This window comes from Paramisgurnus dabryanus, chromosome 1 (genome assembly GCF_030506205.2).
Source record: "Paramisgurnus dabryanus chromosome 1, PD_genome_1.1, whole genome shotgun sequence".
In the NCBI taxonomy this organism is placed as follows: Eukaryota; Metazoa; Chordata; class Actinopteri; order Cypriniformes; family Cobitidae; genus Paramisgurnus; species Paramisgurnus dabryanus.
The window spans coordinates 32,681,086-32,700,873 of NC_133337.1; the positions used below are offsets into that span (position 1 = coordinate 32,681,086).

General features: G+C 39.1%; 1 protein-coding gene across 2 annotated transcripts in view; it reads right to left on the reverse strand.

Annotated features, from left to right (window-relative positions):
- The window catches only part of plxna4 (plexin A4), a 288,289-nt gene that overhangs the window by 110,708 nt on the left and 157,793 nt on the right, over positions 1-19,788 (reverse strand). For both annotated transcript variants that reach the window (XM_065289686.2, XM_065289685.2), the window contains exon 4: positions 9,349-9,480. In XM_065289686.2, coding sequence (XP_065145758.1) covers positions 9,349-9,480 — 132 coding nt within the window. The remainder of the gene's footprint in view (positions 1-9,348; positions 9,481-19,788) is intronic.

A 19,788-nucleotide genomic window follows, 5' to 3' on the forward strand; every position in this document is an offset into this window, starting at 1 on the left:
GTCCAGAAGACATCATTAGGCCTACGGGCACCCAACAGGAGAATCACATCACTAAACCCGCTATAGAGGGGAGATCAGAGTGGGTGGACACACACTTTTGATGAATTAATAACAATAGACTATAACATGTCTTTGCGTATTGATCTAATCAGGATAGTACTACAGATGTTGGGGAAGAAAGGGACGCTAAACATGACCTCTATCAAAAATGATATAAACCGAATGCGAATGCGTAGTAGTAGGTTCATCAAATACTTTTGCTTCAAATCCACTTAATCAGGCCATTCAAAAGTACCTGTTTGTTAACAGAATCCATTAAATGCCACAGCACAGTCAAATGTTGCAGCCGCATGCATCACGGCCCCCTCTTATGTGTGGTTCAGTTTCTTAATTTTAATATTTTTAATTCTAAACTTCATCATTTGCAATGTTTCAGTTGGATCTTTAGTGATTTTGCAACTGTTTACTATGTCTTTTTTTGAAGTAGAGGTTTTTGCTAAAAAGTGTGCACTTAGAGGGTTTTGCAGCAAAAGACATTCAAATTTGTTAAATACAAATGAAATAACTAAAGTGACATTTGTGATAATAAGGCATTTCAATTTCTGACTAATTAAATTTTCATTGCCATTAAAGTGAAATTACTGAACCTAAACATAAGACTAAATCATTAAGTTAGATTCAGCATTTCGCGAGAAGTTCTTTTGCTCTCGTTGCCTGAAATTCCCTCGAAAGTGTGCCAAACGCAGCCATAGGCCTAAGTAGCTCTATTCTCTCAGATAAAATAGGGCTGCGATCTAAGTAGGCCACATCCAAACGCTCTCCTGAACCTAAGGTCATACAAGGGAATCGAAACTGAGGACGCCTTGTAGGCACTTAGAGGGTTTTGCTGCGAAAAACAGTCAAATTTGTTAAATACCATTGAAAGTGACAATTGTGAACATAAGGCATTTTAATTGCTGACTAATAACATTTTCATTGCCATTAAAGTGAAATTACTGAACCTAAACATAAGACTAAATCATTTAGTTAGATTCAGCATTTTAATAGTCGTTCCTTTGCTCCCAATGCCTGAAATTCCCTCGAAAGTGTGCCAAACACAGCCAGACGTCCTAAGTAGCTCTATTCACCCAGATACAATAGGGCTGCGATCTAAGCAGGCCATATCAAAATGCTCTCCTGAACCGAAGGTCACCCCAGGGATTCGAAACTGAGGACACCTTGTAGGCACTTAGATGGTTTTGCTGTGAAAGACAGTCAAATTTGTTAAATATCAATGAAAGTGACAATTGTGAAAATAAGGCATATCAATCATTGGCTAATAACCTTTTCATTGCCATTAAAGTGAAATGACTGAACCTAAACATAAGACTAAATCATTAAGTTAGATTCAGCATTTCGCGAGAAGTTCTTTTGCTCTCGTTGCCTGAAATTCCCTCGAAAGTGTGCCAAACGCAGCCATAGGCCTAAGTAGCTCTATTCTCTCAGATAAAATAGGGCTGCGATCTAAGTAGGCCACATCCAAACGCTCTCCTGAACCTAAGGTCATACAAGGGAATCGAAACTGAGGACGCCTTGTAGGCACTTAGAGGGTTTTGCTGCGAAAAACAGTCAAATTTGTTAAATACCATTGAAAGTGACAATTGTGAACATAAGGCATTTTAATTGCTGACTAATAACATTTTCATTGCCATTAAAGTGAAATTACTGAACCTAAACATAAGACTAAATCATTTAGTTAGATTCAGCATTTTAATAGTCGTTCCTTTGCTCCCAATGCCTGAAATTCCCTCGAAAGTGTGCCAAACACAGCCAGACGTCCTAAGTAGCTCTATTCACCCAGATACAATAGGGCTGCGATCTAAGCAGGCCATATCAAAATGCTCTCCTGAACCGAAGGTCACCCCAGGGATTCGAAACTGAGGACACCTTGTAGGCACTTAGATGGTTTTGCTGTGAAAGACAGTCAAATTTGTTAAATATCAATGAAAGTGACAATTGTGAAAATAAGGCATATCAATCATTGGCTAATAACCTTTTCATTGCCATTAAAGTGAAATGACTGAACCTAAACATAAGACTAAATCATTAAGTTAGATTCAGCATTTCGCGAGAAGTTCTTTTGCTCTCGTTGCCTGAAATTCCCTCGAAAGTGTGCCAAACGCAGCCATAGGCCTAAGTAGCTCTATTCTCTCAGATAAAATAGGGCTGCGATCTAAGTAGGCCACATCCAAACGCTCTCCTGAACCTAAGGTCATACAAGGGAATCGAAACTGAGGACGCCTTGTAGGCACTTAGAGGGTTTTGCTGCGAAAAACAGTCAAATTTGTTAAATACCATTGAAAGTGACAATTGTGAACATAAGGCATTTTAATTGCTGACTAATAACATTTTCATTGCCATTAAAGTGAAATTACTGAACCTAAACATAAGACTAAATCATTTAGTTAGATTCAGCATTTTAATAGTCGTTCCTTTGCTCCCAATGCCTGAAATTCCCTCGAAAGTGTGCCAAACACAGCCAGACGTCCTAAGTAGCTCTATTCACCCAGATACAATAGGGCTGCGATCTAAGCAGGCCACATCCAAACGCTCTCCTGAACCTAAGGTCACCCCAGGGATTCGAAACTGAGGACACCTTGTAGGCACTTAGATGGTTTTGCTGTGAAAGACAGTCAAATTTGTTAAATACCAATGAAAGTGACATTTGTGAAAATAAGGCATATCAATCATTGGCTAATAAACTTTTCAATGCCATTTAAGTGAAATTACTGAACCTAAACATATGAGCCTGATAGAAATGCTTATTGTTAGCTTCTTATATGAGCTCTGCATTGTGTTGCATTCATGCTGCACCACGGGCTAAAATCTTTTAGTTAGATTCAGCATTTCAACAGAAGTTTCTTTCATACCGTTGCCTGAAATTTCCTCGAAAGTGTGCCAAATGCAGCCAAAAGTATCCTAAGTAGCTCTATTCACCCAGATACAATAGGCCTGCGATCTAAGCAGGCCATATCAGAATGCTCTCCTGAACCGAAGGTCACACCAGGGATTCGAAACTGTGGACGCCTTGCATGCACTGAGAGGGTTTTGCTGCAATAGGCAGTAAAATATGTTAAATACCAATGAAAGTGCATATCAATCATTGGCTAATTACCTTTTCTTTGCCATTAAAGTGAACTTACTGAACCTAAACATATGAGCCTGATAGAAATGCGCATTGTAAGCTTCTTATATGAGCCTTGCAGTGCATGTTGCTGCACCACAGGCCAAAAAATCATTTAGTTAGATTCAGCATTTTAACAGAAGTTCCTTCCTGAAATTCCCTCGAAAGTGTGCCAAACGCAGCCAGACGTCCTAAGTAGCTCTATTCACTCAGATACAATGGGCCTGCGATCTAAGTAGGCCACATCGAACCGCTCTCCCGAACCGAAGGTCACACCAGGGATTCAAAACTGAGGACGGCCCATATGGGAGCGGTGTGAAACGACAGCCCGTGATTGAAATTAAAGGTTGTTATTATTAAACTTTTTTTTTTTGATGAGGTAGCAGATCCCACAGACGAAACCTCGACGCAGATCAGCAATGACAGGATTTAACTCGAAGTTGTTTTGCTGGTGTAAGACACACTTTAAATTATTAACACTTACACTACCCACAGTTGCAACTTGCCCTGCATGAATTATAAATTGTCTTGCAAGCATAAGCCACTCACTCCAGCATTACCCATAATGCATTTTGACATAGCTGTTATAAGAAACACAGACAGACAGAAAATCAATGTAATTTTCCTGAAAACGCAGAGCATTGATTCTCTACATTCAAATGAAGCCTTTCGAAGCAATGCTTGTCTTAAATTGCAGACCGAACGCTCCCAGGCAGGACAAAGCCCGGGAGGACGCGTTCACCTCTTGCTCAAAGACCAATCCAAAAATCAGACTGTAAACTGGGAGAGATGGGACATGACTTCCATTCAGATGGTTCTGACAGAACAAAGGCTTTAATGTGCCAAGACCGCCAATTTGTGTAACTCCATTGAGCTCTGAACCTCCCAGTCATTCGTTTAAGATCTATGACAGAGGACTCGGTCATTAGTGCTCGCAGATGTCCCTCTGACCACACGTGCACGTCTGACACCGCCATTGTTTAAAGTTACAATCAAAAACACTAAAAGAATGAACGACAAACGTGCACAATAAGCAGAACAATTAGTGCAGAGCTCTGATAACTGTAATCTGCATCACTCTCAACAGACAGTCTGGCCCCTTTCCTTAAAAAGACGCATTTATCTTGCTGTTTAAAATGATACAGGAAAGTAGCTAGATTTAATTAGAGGGATAATCAGGGGATTAATTAGAAAGAGAGAATGGAGAGAAAGAGAGACAGAGAGAGAGAGAGAGAGGGAGATTCAAACACATTTTATGACTGTATAGGACACGCATTATATAACAATAAAATGCATCAGCATTTTCGTCAGACATTTTAAATTTATGTTGTCATAAATACAAACACGTAAAAAAATGGCGTACAGAAGTCATACAGAATTATGGGTAAAGGTCAAAGGTCATAACCCATTGTGCTCTGGATGCAACATCGGATAAGTGGTTCAAAGACGGCATGACAAAATATGACCTGTCCACTGTAGTAGACATCACGCATCATTGAGAAATGCTATAACATGGATATCAACAGGCCCGTATATTTTCAGCTGTGATGCTCACTGCTGTACACGCAGAGGATGTGCTGACCTCAGCTGTGGCTCACACTGTGAGGGGAACGTGGGCTTTTCAACCTGACCAATCAGCCGTAATCGCACGTGTATCACAGACATCCGCAGCTCTCGAACACTATCATTCCCTCTCGTCCCCCCTCTTTCTCTTTTATTCCCTCTCTTTAAGACTCCACCAGCAGGAAATTATCGACCTACCGTTCTTGTTTTTCTCTTCCGATCTCCCGCAGGGAGTTTGTGTGTGTGATCGTTTCAGAATATATTCAACTAGAGATGTTAAAAGACCTGGAAGTAATAAAGTAAAAAAAATAATGTAATACCTAGCCTTTTGTTTTGGGTACAGAGTTCCCACTCTAAGCCAAATGTCAAATTCCCAAACTTTTCCCTGACTTTCAGAAACTAAAAGAGTGAATTTTCATGACGTGAGCCTAAAAATATGTTGTACTCCGTGAGTTTATAAAAATTTTGCTTAAATGTAATGAATAAATGAATAAACAATGCCAATTAAATGTCTGTTTAGATCAGCCTGATCTCACAAAAAAAACATATTTTACAAGTTGGCTAATTCGTATCAATTCATACAAAGTTAATAGTGCAAAATCTTACGATTCTATAACAAAAAAAAATGAAACCGAACCCCTAACCCTGCACCTAACCCCAACGTCACAGGGGTGAAGGCAAATCGTACCAAAACATACGGATGTGGACGTATGAATTAATACGCATTAGCCAACTCGTAAAATATGTACGAATTAGGGATGCTTAACGATTAATCGCGATTAATCTATAGCAGAATAAAAGTTTTTGTTTATATCATATATGTGTGTAAACTGTGTATAATAAATATGCATATATAAATATGCACACATGCATGTATAATTTTAAGAAAAAATATTACATATTAAGTATTTATATTTATATATAATATAAATTATACATCAATATACAAATGTAGATACACATGTAAACATTTCTTAAAAATATATATATGCATGTGTGGACATTTATTTATACAAAGTTATTATACACAGTTCACACACATATATGATGTAAACAAACACTTTTATTCTGCTATAGATTAATCGCGATTAATCGTTAAGCATCCCTAGTACGAATTCTTGTGAAATAGTGTTGGTTTAGATTGTAGTCTCACTTAAAATCAGTGGAGGCTTGGACCTGGAAACGGCATTCCATGCGTCACAACTTAACAAGCAACTTAACGAGTACTTTTTTTAACTGCAAAATAAAATTTAAAGTGACAAACAAAATCTCTAATAATAATTATCCATGACTTGGACAAAAAATATTAAATTCCCTGACTTACAATGTCTGGAATTAACCTTTTAAATTCCATGATATTCCAGAAATTCCATGACCCTTGGGAAACCTGTGGGTAGTACTGCTGACTCAGTTTGGTTATGATTATGTGTTATAGCTATGGATTGTTTACAAGTTTAATCCACTGCCAATTCACAAGTTCGCATTAACATGTAAATCAATGGGTTATGAGATAAAGCATATTTGCCGTGCTCTCCGAAGGGAAAGCTCCAAGCTCGGAATTTTACCCCGAACTCCCCTATTTTTAACTGGGATCGATGGAACTAGCTGAGAGGGGTGGAGGAGGGATGCTGCAAAAACTGTCATGGGACAGAGGTGAGGGACAGCTATTTATAGGCACCTCTTTGTGCTGATTGGTTGGATCACATAACAATGCTCCTCTTGAACTTAGTTTAATAAACTTTATTTAAAAGCAAAACAGCCACAAGTTTACCGTGATGAATTTCCCAGCAGCTCACTTCAGCTTCATCATGAACCACAGGACCACCTTGCAAAAACACATATTTTTAAGTGATGGTGTGTGCTAGACTAGTTAGTTCACTAGTTAAAGGGGCAGTTCACTCAAAAACGAAAATTCTGTCATAATTTGCCCACCCACATGTTGTTCTAATTTTTTTTTCACAAAATAAGATATTTTGATAAATGATGGTAAGCACACAGATGCTGGTAACCATTGACTTCCATAGTAAAAAAAAAACAAATACGATGGAATACAGTGGGTACCATCTCCTACTTCCATCATTTTAGTTTTTCCTACTATGGAAGTCAATGGTTTCTGGCAACTGTGTGCTTAGCATCATTTATCAAAATATCTTGAACACTTATCTTGTGTGTGTGTGTGTGTGTGTGTTTGTGTGTGTGTGTGCGTGTGTGTGTGTGTGTGTGTGTGTGTGTGTGTGTGTGTGTGTGTGTGTGTGTGTGTGTGTGTGTGTGTGTGTGTGTGTGTGTATGCATGCATAAAGCAGATGCCCTGACCGCAAACACAGTTATGAAAATCCATGAGAATGTTGTTATCAGCTATAAATATTAATGTGGACATCTCAACCACATGCAGCGCTGGAGAGAAACTGTGAGAGTGGGAAGGAAACAAATAAAAAAATGGCCTGCCTAATATTCTTCCTGTTATTCACAGCAAAGTGCATGAGAGTGTAAACACAGAGGTGAAAAGATGTCTGTGTGTGTGATCTGAATCAGCGCAAAGCCGAAGATGCACATTACATCACAGTTCATTAAATTTTAAAAGAAAACAATAAATCTTTCAGTGAGAAGTTAGAGAAAGTGTGTGTGTGCGTTGGCATGCGTGTGCGCTGTAGGAAGACAGAATTACAGTACAGGTGGGACGAGTGAATGCATGTTCGCTAAATAGCTTCTAAATATATGCATGATTCCCCAGTAGATGTGATCCCTTGATGTTTAGGACTAAACAGAAACCAGACGACTACGCGCTAAATGGGCTAATAGGCTAATTGCAACAGGGTGAGATGATTCGCTGGGAGAACGACGCAGGTCCAGCTCTGGTATTTATCCATGTCAACGAAAACATCTTTAATCTCCCACAGGACGCGAGAGTGGTTGATTGTGGCCCAGTTTTAAGTCGAATCAGATTTTTTGATTAAATTATGCTTACAAAATAGCTAATGTTGGGGAGGGTGACGATAACAGCCTAAACTAATCTGACATATAATAGAAATAATTTTCGTATAAATTAAGAAAACCAGGACACTGACGATCACTGGCAAAGGAAACTTTGTCACTGTTTTCGCCCATCTCTTTCAATGAGATTGTTAAAGAGCACCTATTACATTGCTAAAAAATGATGTTATTTTGTATATTTGATATAATACAATGTGTTCGCGTAGTTTATGGTTAAAAAGAAACACATTATTTTTCACATAACGTACATTTTTGTAGCTCCAGATTTCACTCTCTTCCTGAAACGCACGGATTTGAAAAGCTCTGTGTCCCCGATTAGCCAGCTAATCTGTATGTTGTGATTGGCCTGAATACGTCAGCCGCAAACGTGACGCTCCTTACCATGTTTGAAAGATTCGGTTGCTAACAGGAGTTAACTTATAGGCTGTGAATCTGAAGTGGGAGGAATTATGATAATGTCGGTCTTGTCTACATCACCAGTCCCAGGAAGTAAACAGTTGCCTACAATCTGTGTGTTTGTTGTAGTCCAAGAAAAGAGATTTACGTTGGAGACGATGTTTACTTTGGGGTTTGTACCTTCTGCATATCGTTAACATGTACTAATACACACTTACACACCAAAGAAAAAAAAAATGTGAATCGGACAATAGGTGCTCTTTAAGAGGCATTCCTAAGGGGCATGCACACCAAAGTATTTACAGCGGTAGGCAGATGGCAACTGTGGGCGCTTGCCAGCGTTTTTTCAGCTAGGCGCTTTGGTTATGATGATACTTCTTTTCTGTTTATTCTGTCATTGTATGGTGCATATGCAATGCATCTCGTGGGCTACATCCTATATTCTCCTGTACACGCATGCATGACCATCATGTGTTTTGTTACAAAAATTCAGCGGTGCGCAAAATTTACGTTACGCGCACTGTACAGTATAAATATCATAATGTCTATGGTATGTCCCTATAAAAAATGGAAACCAGTGTGTGCATGCGTCCGAGAGAGCGTGCGAGAGAGAAAGATAAAAAGCACTAAATCTTGGTGGTATATATATTGTCAAGTGTGTTTATGGTTATCATATGGCTCAGTGGAGCTCATCTCTAAGGTCGGTGGTCAAACGTCAGAATACTGATTGATAGTGATAGATCAAGAAACAATGCCATTTTGATTCACGCAGCAGACATGTTGCTTCCACAAAGTGATCAACAGCGTACGCCTGGTCCGGACACAGGCGGCATAAATTCTCCATAGATCGGCTGAACCGGTATGAAAGGGATTATTTCACGAGACATGAAAGCTCGAGTTTCCAGGCTGATTTATCCGAGTCTGGGTGTTTTTACCACGCTAAGTGCATGCAGCGTTTTTCTGATGTTGAGATTTACAAGCTTCAGTAGTGCTAAAGATATCGGCGCAGAGCCGTATCCGCTCTGTCCATTACACTGATTGGGCCGTTTTCATCTGATGTGTAAATTGTGTGTATTTTGGACACGGCGAGCTTGTGAAGGTCTAATCCACCGATCCATCATCCGTACCAAAAAAGGTACCGCTCTCACTTAGTCTACCTCTATCGGCGTAATTACAGTATATGACACCTTGTTCGTCACCAACCACTTTCAGTACATGTGAAAAATTTGACTCACCTGTGACTCCGACATCACATACAGGAAGTGCTGATCGGCAGAAAAGGCCATGTCTCGCAGGATCGGTCCGTTGTCCACCACCTGAATGGTTTCGTACTGCAATGCACCGTGGGAGGGACCGTCAACCCGAATCTAAAAAGAAAGAATAACAGAGGTTTACTCGACCATTAAAATGTTCCTATAGTATGCAGTCGAGAGATGCAAGGTGTGTTAAGCTGTAGGGGCAACGTTATGTGCCATGAATTGCTGCCTCAGCAGCACATCCTTACACAGTTGGTCTCATGAAAATATCCGAACATCTGCCACAAATATGTGAACACACAAGTGAAGATGTGTCTAATACAATTTTAAAACTGTGGCATAAGTCCAGCATTTGCTTAACCAATAGAGTGAGTTTGGTATGGGGCTATTTGTTTGTTCGACCAATAAGAGAACCAGTGGCCCTGATTTTTTAGCAGTTTGATTCGGGTGGCACGGAAACAAAACACTTCACCTTTAAAGAGTTCCCTTTCTCTAGGGTTTATTGTGCGTTCAGGGTCAAAAACAGACAAGAGCAAAAAAGAGTAGAACAAAAGAAGACAAAAGAAAGGAGATGAGAAAGAAAGAGGAAACCCTCAACACGAGCCAAGGCCTTATTCAGCAGGAGGTTTATCTAATCTCTCTGATCAGGCTGGTTAAATTGGCTGGGATTGGGTTTCGGCCAGGCAGGGCTGCGGTGTTTGGAAAGGCGGCGTGTGGACAGTGAAAGCGTGAACTGCAGGGGGTGCTCGGCTCCGGCGAGCCCCAAGAGAGATGCGCGACAGATTCACGCTCGCTGGAGAGACTCGGTGAAGAGGATGGACGTTTTCAAGATTGCAACAAACAAATTAGCCACTGGGGATGACTATTATCATGTCTGTCAGCGATAACGCTGAGATGCTGAAGTATGATAGTATCTAATCTAGAAAAAATGCATTACTTTCTGTACAGCTCTTTGCTAAATGAACACACCACTAGAGTAAAATAAACAATGCGACAATAGAATTAAGGAGAACTATTATGTTTGCATTTGAAAGTATAGACATGTTTAAACAATGTTACAGCAGCTAACTGAGCAAAACTTTCTGGTTAATATGCTTTATGTTTTTCAAATTAAATAAAAAAGTATTTTCTTTTTTTTTTAAAGGGGACATATCATGAAAATCTGACTTTTTCAATGTTTAAGTGCTATAATTGGGTCCACAGTGCTTCTATCAAACCATTTTAAACCATTCTCTGCAAGCATGTAAAAAAAATAGGTCCCCTTGTGATGTCAGAAGGGGACAATACTGTCCCTTAATCCGCACTATCCAACTACGGCACTGCCATTATCGTTATTAGCTCATTTGCTCATACCTGCAAAGTGGCGATTTTCCATACTATAATAAATTATCTATATGCTATTTTGAGCTAAAACTTCACATATGTACTCCGGGAACACCAAAGATTTATTTGACATCTTAAAAAAGTCCCCTTTAAAGTAATTTTTGGGCCATTTTTGCCTTTTTACTTGATAGACAGTATGTAAGGAGAGGACAGGAAAGTACAGGGTGGAAAGAGGCCCTAATTTTTTGTTTAAATGTAGCTTAAAAAATTGATTGCAACCACTTACCTTAAAAAAAATTGTAAATTGAATGAATCTTTTTTTTCTGTGTAGTTAATTTGTCTTGTACGTGTACACAGACATTCGAAGCCTGCACTTTATGCCAAAATAACCATTCTAAAATTACATATATTACCAATAATACAATATGTTTATAATGCAATAAAAGTGTTTTATGGTTATAAAATGATTTCCCAAGTTCTTAGCAAAACAAAAGAATGAACTTCATTTCAATATCAATAAAGTGGATTACATTTTAACATCCTAAATGGATTACACAGTTAATCTGTGTATCACATCATAATCTGGATTTAATTCTGGGCCTGAGCCAAGACTTTCATGTTATCTTACAGTAACTGTTACGTCGGATACAATGTCACACCTGCTGTGTGTGTAAAAATCTCTTTGTAATTAAGTTTAAAAGGGAAGACAGCCCTACATTATATTACTTTTGGAATTACGATTATGATAACAAATCCTATAGAGCAGATTAAAATAATTTTCACCTTCATGTCTTAATTCAGAACAACCTTTTTATCACTTTGGAGTAGATACATGCCTGCATATTGTGCCATGTATCTTTTTGATGGCAGAGACCCCCATAATATGACGAACGAGGGACCCCTTACCTAAAATGTATATCAATGTATTTTTTCTATGAAGAAACAGCATACAGCATGAAGTTATAAAAACTTGGTTTGGTCAGTTCAACCTACTATTTTAAGTTGACATAACTTATAAAAAATTGTTGTTTGCTAACCAAAAAAATATGTTGATTTGACAAAAATGCTGCATCACTGTGTGTTTAAATATGATATTATAAAGATAGCAAATTATTCACAAACAAATGATAAATTATTAGCTACACACAATTTTTGTCTTGTCTTTATTATCTTAACATTTTCTGAGGACCCTTTCTGGGGGAAATCTCTGTACAGGACCTCAGTTATATCTACAAAGCACTGCTCAATCTCAAAACACGTCCCCCTAGTGGCCATGGAGTGCAACAACAGCACCCAGACATGTGAGAAATCTCAAGTTACACAGTACAAAATGATGGAGTGGTGTTTAGGCTTAATCAAGGCGTAGTCATTTATAAAAAAAGCACTGATATCAGCAGCTCATACCTCATTTTTTTCACCAAGGTCACTGTGCAAACTACACAAAACTTAGAGATTTCTAATAGAGTATCAAATTAAAACGAATGAGGAAATTAATGGCACAGCATTGCTAATTTATAACCCTTACTCTCACTGCATTTATCTCATTTACCTAGTTAAATACCAATAAAATAAGAGATAATAGGTAACCACATAAACTAGTATGAAGCTACAGAAAGAACACTACTGATAGGACAACGTCAATAAGAGAGCAACTTTCAAACCAAAAATAGGATGTCTGCTTATCCCTGAGCATACAAAATGCAATGCAATACAAGAGGGTGAATCATTCGTTATCATTTACCAGTCAAATATGTAACTGAGACGAGGTGATTTCCCTTACTGACAAAAACAGAACAGCACAAAACCTTCCCATCTCAAAAATCTCACAGGATAGTAAGCACTTATTGTGTTTGGGTGAAGGCCACCGTGATTAGGGACGCTCCCCTGAGAGTTTCTAGAAAAGAGAGAGCTGCAGATATTGATCTGTGACATTTAAACCCGGACTATAGCAAAAATAGTGCAGCACGTGTCAACAACTGTAAGCAGATTGGCCTTGCTACTGCGACTGAGTTGGGTGTCGGGACATTGTTTCTTGTCTCTTTAAACTAAATCCCCGGGGAGAATTTGAGAGAGAACCCATGCATCAGTGCTTTGAACGCACCGGGAGCTTTTGACGTGCACCAGCCTGCTATAGTCAAGGAAAGTGGAACGAAGGTTTGCTTTGTTTTCGACGCCTGCGATGGCTGAGCAGAATGTGTGTTGTAGTAAACCGACAGAGAGTGGAGTGGGTGGACTGGGAAGTCTCTAAATGTCAATCAATTCTAAAAGAAACTGGGAATTCCTACTTTTCAACCGGAACGTCGATGTTTAGCCGAAGGCTACTACTTTTGTGAAGGCGAGCTTTAAATAGGACGCTAAGATGGGGAATTAAAGAGGATTGTCCTGAAACCCATTGTTGGCCTTAAAGGGACATTCCACTTTTTTTGGAAAATATGCTAATTTTCCAGCTCCCCTAGAGTTAAACATTTGATTTTTACAGTTTTGGAATCCATTCAGCTGATCTCCAGGTTTGGTGCTACCCCTTTTAGCATAGCTTAGCATAATCTATTGAATCTGATTAGACCATTATCATTTCGCAAAAAAAAAAAAAAAAGTTTCAATATTTTTCCTATTTAAAACTTGACTCTTCTGTAGTTACATCGTGTACTAAGATCGACAAAAAATGTAAAGTTGCAATTTTCTAAGTCGATATGGTTAGGACTATACTCTCATTCTGGCGTAATAATCAAGGACTTTGCTGCTGTAACATGACTGCAGCAGGCGCAATGATATTACGCAGCAACCGAAAGTAGTCCCCTAAGTAACTTTCAACAGCAGGGGACTATTTTCGGGCAGTGTGTAATATCACTATGCCTGCTGCAGCCATGTTACAGCAGCAAAGTCCTTGATTAATACGCCAGAATGAGAGTATAGATCCTAGCGATATCTGCCTAGAAAATCGCAACTTTTAATTTATGTCGTCCTTAGTGCACGATGTAACTACAGAAGAGTCAAGTTTTGAATATTTTTTAGCACAATGCTAATAGTCTAATAAGATTCAATGGATTATGCTAAGCTATGCTAAAAGTGCTAGCCACAGACCTGGAGATCAGCTGAATGGATTCCAAAACTTTAAAAAACAAATGTTTAACTGTAGGGAAGCTGGCAAATGAGCATATTTTCAAAAAAAAAGTGGAGTGTCCTTTAAAGGGTGTGATTAAGACCGTTTGTACATGGTCAGAAAAAAAAAGGTCAATAAATGGCAAGTTCCCTTTCAAAAAGTACACCTTTGTACCTGAAGAGAGCACGCTACCTCCAAGGTACATATTGGTACCAAATGTATACATAACTGTACCTAAATAGTGCATACCTGTATAAGGACCTTTTTAAAGGTCACCTAATATGGGAATTTTGCAAGATGTTATATTAGTCTCAGGTGTCCACAGACTGCCCCTGTGAAGTTTTAGGTACAAATAAGTTATAGATCATTTATTATACCATGTTGGAAACCCATTTTGGGTGTGCGTTTCTCTTTAAAGGTGACATAGAATGATTGAACGGGGTATTTATCCTTGTTTTGTGATGTGACATGTTTGGGTCTGTAATGCCTTAGAAGCTTCCTAAAAACCTCTCTCAGATAGCTCTATGAGGATGGGGGATTTTAAACAAGTGGATTTGCACCTATTTGGCTCCCCCTACTGGCTTAACTTGCAATCTCATTACTGATTGGCTGACTTTGCTGCCACTCAAAAATGTAGCCAATTATTTTAAAGTGAAGGGGCAGAGAGATGCCTGTGATGTCATAAGCATCAGTTTTTCAGATTTGGCCGTTTTCTGGCTGACATTTCTAAAAGAGGAATTTCTATGAGACTGAGATGTTTAGCATGTCTAGCACTTTTTGTATGTTCGTGAATGCGGGTAGACTACCATTATTCAACAAAGAGAAGGTAAAAATGGTTTTTCATTCTCTGTCCCCTTTAAATCTTTCTTTCTCTTTCTTTAGATATATATATATAAATTATGATCTTTGTGGGTGGGGCCTGTGCAAAGTGACATCAGTTTGCTCAGACAACCCCAACAGCTTGTCCCATGGGACTCTGGTTTTATTTAAGTGAGAAAAATTATTGTTTTGGCAAGAAAATACACCTTGTCATGGGTCTATAATTAGGTAGTGGTGCAACCAGGCAACTGGTCCTGCTTTTGTGTCCCTAACAAGGGAATACGACATGAACCTGTTCCGCTCTAGCACCCGGCGAGCGGTCATGTTCACAAGAGAGAAAGGCTTTGTTTTGGTTGCCGGGTTATAAGACCGAGTTTGTCGAAAAGCTCTCATCCGTAAAACGCGTTTGCGCGAGCAAATACAATGCTAAGCCTGGTGTCTTGCGGAGTTTGTGAGTAAAACCCTGCTGAGGAGAAACCTAATCATATTTCCTGATCTGTCAATTGCTCATTCCTGCTTTGATATACACAGATTGTGGTATGTCAATGGCAGCGAGTTTCTCTAAACATCCAAGCTTAAAGCTTTTAAATGTAGCAATTCGACATCAGCAACATCTGAACTGAAAATGGCTTAAAAACTTTTTCATTCACTTTCTCATTTAATCCTCCATTACACACCGTAGGACATGAATAGATCATTTAAGAACACGATTCGAGCCATTGTTTCCTTGCTCGTGATGCAGTTAACCTTGTGTAATTGCATTGAACTCTCGCTTGGTTGGTTTGCATGCATCTTGGCATATTTTCTTTTTTTTTCCCGATACCGTAAATGCAAAAGCAGCCGCTGTGCTTAAGGGATGCTTTATATGCAGGGCCTGTGCTGGCTGCAGGGGAAATGCAAGCGATATTAGCAGGCCAAAAGTTTCTCTGTCGCCTCTCTTACCCTGCAGTCCCGCAGAGAGGAAACCTACTGTAGGATCATCGAGGGGTGGAGCGATTACCCACGGGAGTCTGGCAAAGAAATGTTGCATTCAACCAGTGATGTTGCATATCTGCAGTACCAAGGCAGGTAAAGGGGACGGTGACCGCAAGGCTCCTCCCATCATCTCCTCCTGTATGAAAGACATGACTCCCCTCTCGCTCTCTCTCCAGGGTGTCTATTCCCATCCTCTCCGGCTTTCTTCTCCAGCTCAAATGTTCTCCATTTTCATCTCTCTTGCCTCGCGTCACTCACGATTTCACTGTTCTGAGAGCATCTCTCTGTTCATTCCCATCAGCCCCTTAAACCTGCCTCGCCTTGCATCAATTTCCCTCGCCACCCTATTTCGTTTTTCTCTCTCTCCATTTTCATTTCCTTCTCCCTCTCTCGCTACTGGTCCCCCATTGGGTGTTCCTGGTTTAATCTGAGGTTAGATTTGACCTCTTAGCCACATACCGTTTCTTCTCAATTTTCTTCTATATGCCCTCTTTTGGTCTGCGTCTCTCCTTTCAGTGCTGTGAGATGGAGAGGCTTGATCGTACTCTTTCGTCTAAGAGAAAGCGCATGGCCTGTGGCTGGATCTTTTTTCTCTTCGCCCTTATTTTGAGAGGAGTTCATTTCGCTGTGGCTCTTCAGACATGAGCAGCGAAAGCTCTGGGCCGATGCTTGACCAGCAGATGCTCTCAGACTCCTCTAACAGAGAATTTGAGTCCTCCACATCCATCAGACAGAAAAACAGCACACAGTCAACACATAAACATTTCTGGCCATCTATAAAAGGCACACGAAGACCTTAGAAGCATCAATAAAGCCTTTTTTCGGATGGGATTCATTTTATGGGGGTAGATGGAGTAATGTAACAGTCTGAAGTTTTACACGATTACACAGCGTCACCTTCCTCGTCGTCACATGCGCATTATGTTGCTTAAGGATATCACATATGCAAACACACAACATGACACCGATGAGAAAAACTTTAAATGGGACTAGGGAGGAAACACTGCGTTTTATTTCGGTTTGGGATGAACGTCAGTTTTAGAAAAAGTTCTGTGCCTTTGAGAAGTTGCTTTTGATCTTTTTTTTTAAATGCGTGTCGTCGTATGCAGGAACTGACTTGTTCCACTGCTTTCAAGCGCTTCCATATTTGAAAAAAAAATGCGCAAAATTACAGGAAATGACTAAATTTACATGTATAGCTGGTCTATTCTCACGAGATTAGTATTAGGTAATTTTTTTAAAGAAGGTAAAAGTTGCTGTAATCTTTACTGACATTGTCCGTATTTAATACTGACTTGTATTAAGTAGTTACATTTAGAACTGGTAATGCACAATATTCATAATCTAATCAATTCCTCATTCAAAGATTATTTCTCCTCGAATATCTTATTTTGCTCTAAAGTACGTCACAGTACAGACGTATATAAGGTTACAGATGCGGCTACACGTTGACATCAAAAGACCCTCACGTTTGTTTGATTAGGTGAAAACATGTCGGTCTCCAACGTGGAAAATTCTGTTTTTCATCCTGAAATCACCTTTAAATCGTTTCACTGTTATCGCTTTCACTATGTATTATTTTCAGCCGTCAATACGGCCATTCATTATTTAACATGGCTCTCTCCTTCTCTCCATTTCCTCATTATAGTCACTGCGGGGTGGAAAAACAGACGGGGTGTCGCTGGAATTCTCAAATGAAGTAATTTATCTGAAACAAATACCTGCAGAAGGGAGACAAACCTATTTTCCATCAAACCAATTTTTTTCAGCTGGGAGAAAACAATTATTTCTGCACTCCCTCTTTTTATCTTAGTCACACACACCCACACATATCCACTGGTACAAATTCACACACATTTGGATAAGCAGGTAAGTGTAAAGGTTAAAGAAAAGTTGAGATGGTGAGTGACTAACGCCTACTTCCATGTATTCGGTTAACTTATATCGTATATCATGTGATGTATCAACATGATGTATATAGGACCTACTGGTTTAACCATAAGTCGAAATTCAGTACCTACCGTCACAGTATGCGATTTCGGACACAGCGTTTGTCTGTTTGCATGTGAGATACATGGAGACTGCAGTGTACAATACAGCGAATCAGCCGACATTAAGTGTTTTCATGTTGCACAAATAGGCTTTTGTTCTGTATACAAGCTACATTCACCATGTATGATGATGAGCGCTGAATGAACATTAAATGTAACAGAAAAAAGAAAGGGGGGAGACGGGGAGAAAGAATGTGCGTAAGTGCACCTGTGAGAATACTTGGCACCGGCTGTGTGACATATGGCGGATGGGAATATCGCTGGCTTTGAAGTGTAGGTTATATAGAGAGAGGATAACGAGGAGGAAAAGGAAAGGTCAGAAGAAGAAAAAGGAAGGAAGAGAAAGGAAAAGGGAAATTATATGCCGTAATGAATGAGTGCATAAGACAAATCTCACAATATTCTGAACTGCATCCAAAGTATGAAGTGACAAACAAAGATATCCTGTGACAATCATTCCCTTTCTCTCTGTCTGTGGTGTCTGGCAGGCTGAGGTTGTGGTCGACTGGATGCTGATAGGGTTACATGCAGACGTTTCTTTCTCAGGGAGTCTATGGTCTTTGGTGGTAAAAGAAACCATTGTTTGAGATGCTGGAGGTTTCAATCGGTTCAGATTGAAATTTACAGCACCAGGAAAACAGAACTAACTAAAATCTCTCTGTATGGTTTTATATCGACAATAAATAATCAAATATTATTTTATAAGTGAAACAATCCACTTAATTTTGACGTCAACTTTCAGATTTCTTAAGCAAACAACAAACTGTATTAATAAATACTTACAGTGCAGTGAAAAACTCCCAAAAAATCGTGATCCTACTGTAACCTTCAACAATTCATAAAAGATTCATTACTTTCTGGCCATCTGGGATTTCAGTATGAAGATAAAGCATTGTTGCCTGGGAAGTTCTGAGCTTGGAAAATGTAGTGTGCACATTTATTTTATATATTAACTCTTTCACCGCCATTGACGAGATATCTCGAGTTTGAAAGCAGAGGGTTTGTTCTTTCATTTGGTATATTGTATGTTTATATATTTATTTTCTGGAAGGCATTAAACTTTGGTGAAAATCATGAAAAACGCTGGCGCTGGCTGGCAACTTTTTAAAAAAACGCTGGCGGTGAAAGAGTTAAAGGTGCAGTGTGTAATTTTTAGAAAGATCTCAACAAAAATGCAAAATAATATACAAAAGTACTAGGGCCGGGACTTTAACGCGTTAATTAAGATTAATTAATTAAACAAAAAATAACGCGTTAGACATTTTTAACGCATTTTAAAGACACTTATTTTTGCACCGCGGAACGTTTCTCACTGGATGAGTTTCGGCGGACCGATTATACTGGAGCACCAACTAGCATTCATGACTTCAGACAACAACAAACCACAGTGAACATGAATGAAGAAGCTGATGAGACCGCTTTGGTTGGCCCCGTGGATGGGAAATTTTGTTATAAACAACGAACAGAAAGAAGCGTTGATAAGAGCATGGTTGTGTGCAAGCTATGCAATAAGGAATTTGCATATCACCGCAGCACATCGAGCCTCAAGTATCATCTCAATGCAAAACATATAGCAGCTAGCGTGGACGTTAGCCCGACTCAGAGTACAACGACTTGGTTGAAAAAAATAAACAATATTGCTTAAGTTGCTTAAGCTTATGTATTCAATCATTATTTAAAGGTGCAGTGTGTAAATTTTGCGAATTGCAACCCATGGCTCAGTCCACGGCTCTTCCTTCGCTTTTGAAACACATAGAGAAGCTACAGTGGCCACCACTGGAAAAACATGTCATCGATGGAGATAATTTAGTAAAAAAAGTTTGTCCTTTAAGGACTTCTGTAGAAACATGACCGCACAAAATAGCGACTTCCATGTAAGGGGACCCTCTGTGTATGTAGATAAAAACGTCTCATTCTAGGGTAATAAAAACATAATTGTTCATCATTAAAATGTCTTTATACACCCCTTATAATATAGTTTAGTATATTATTTAGCATTCCTGTCAAAAGATCCTTTTAAAAATTACACACTGCACCTTTAATGGTATACTAATAATCCATGTGAAAAAAATAACTTCTCAGTGTTCTTAGGTCAAATATTTATATGGAATTAAAATGTGATTAATTTCGATTAATTAATTACAAAGCCTC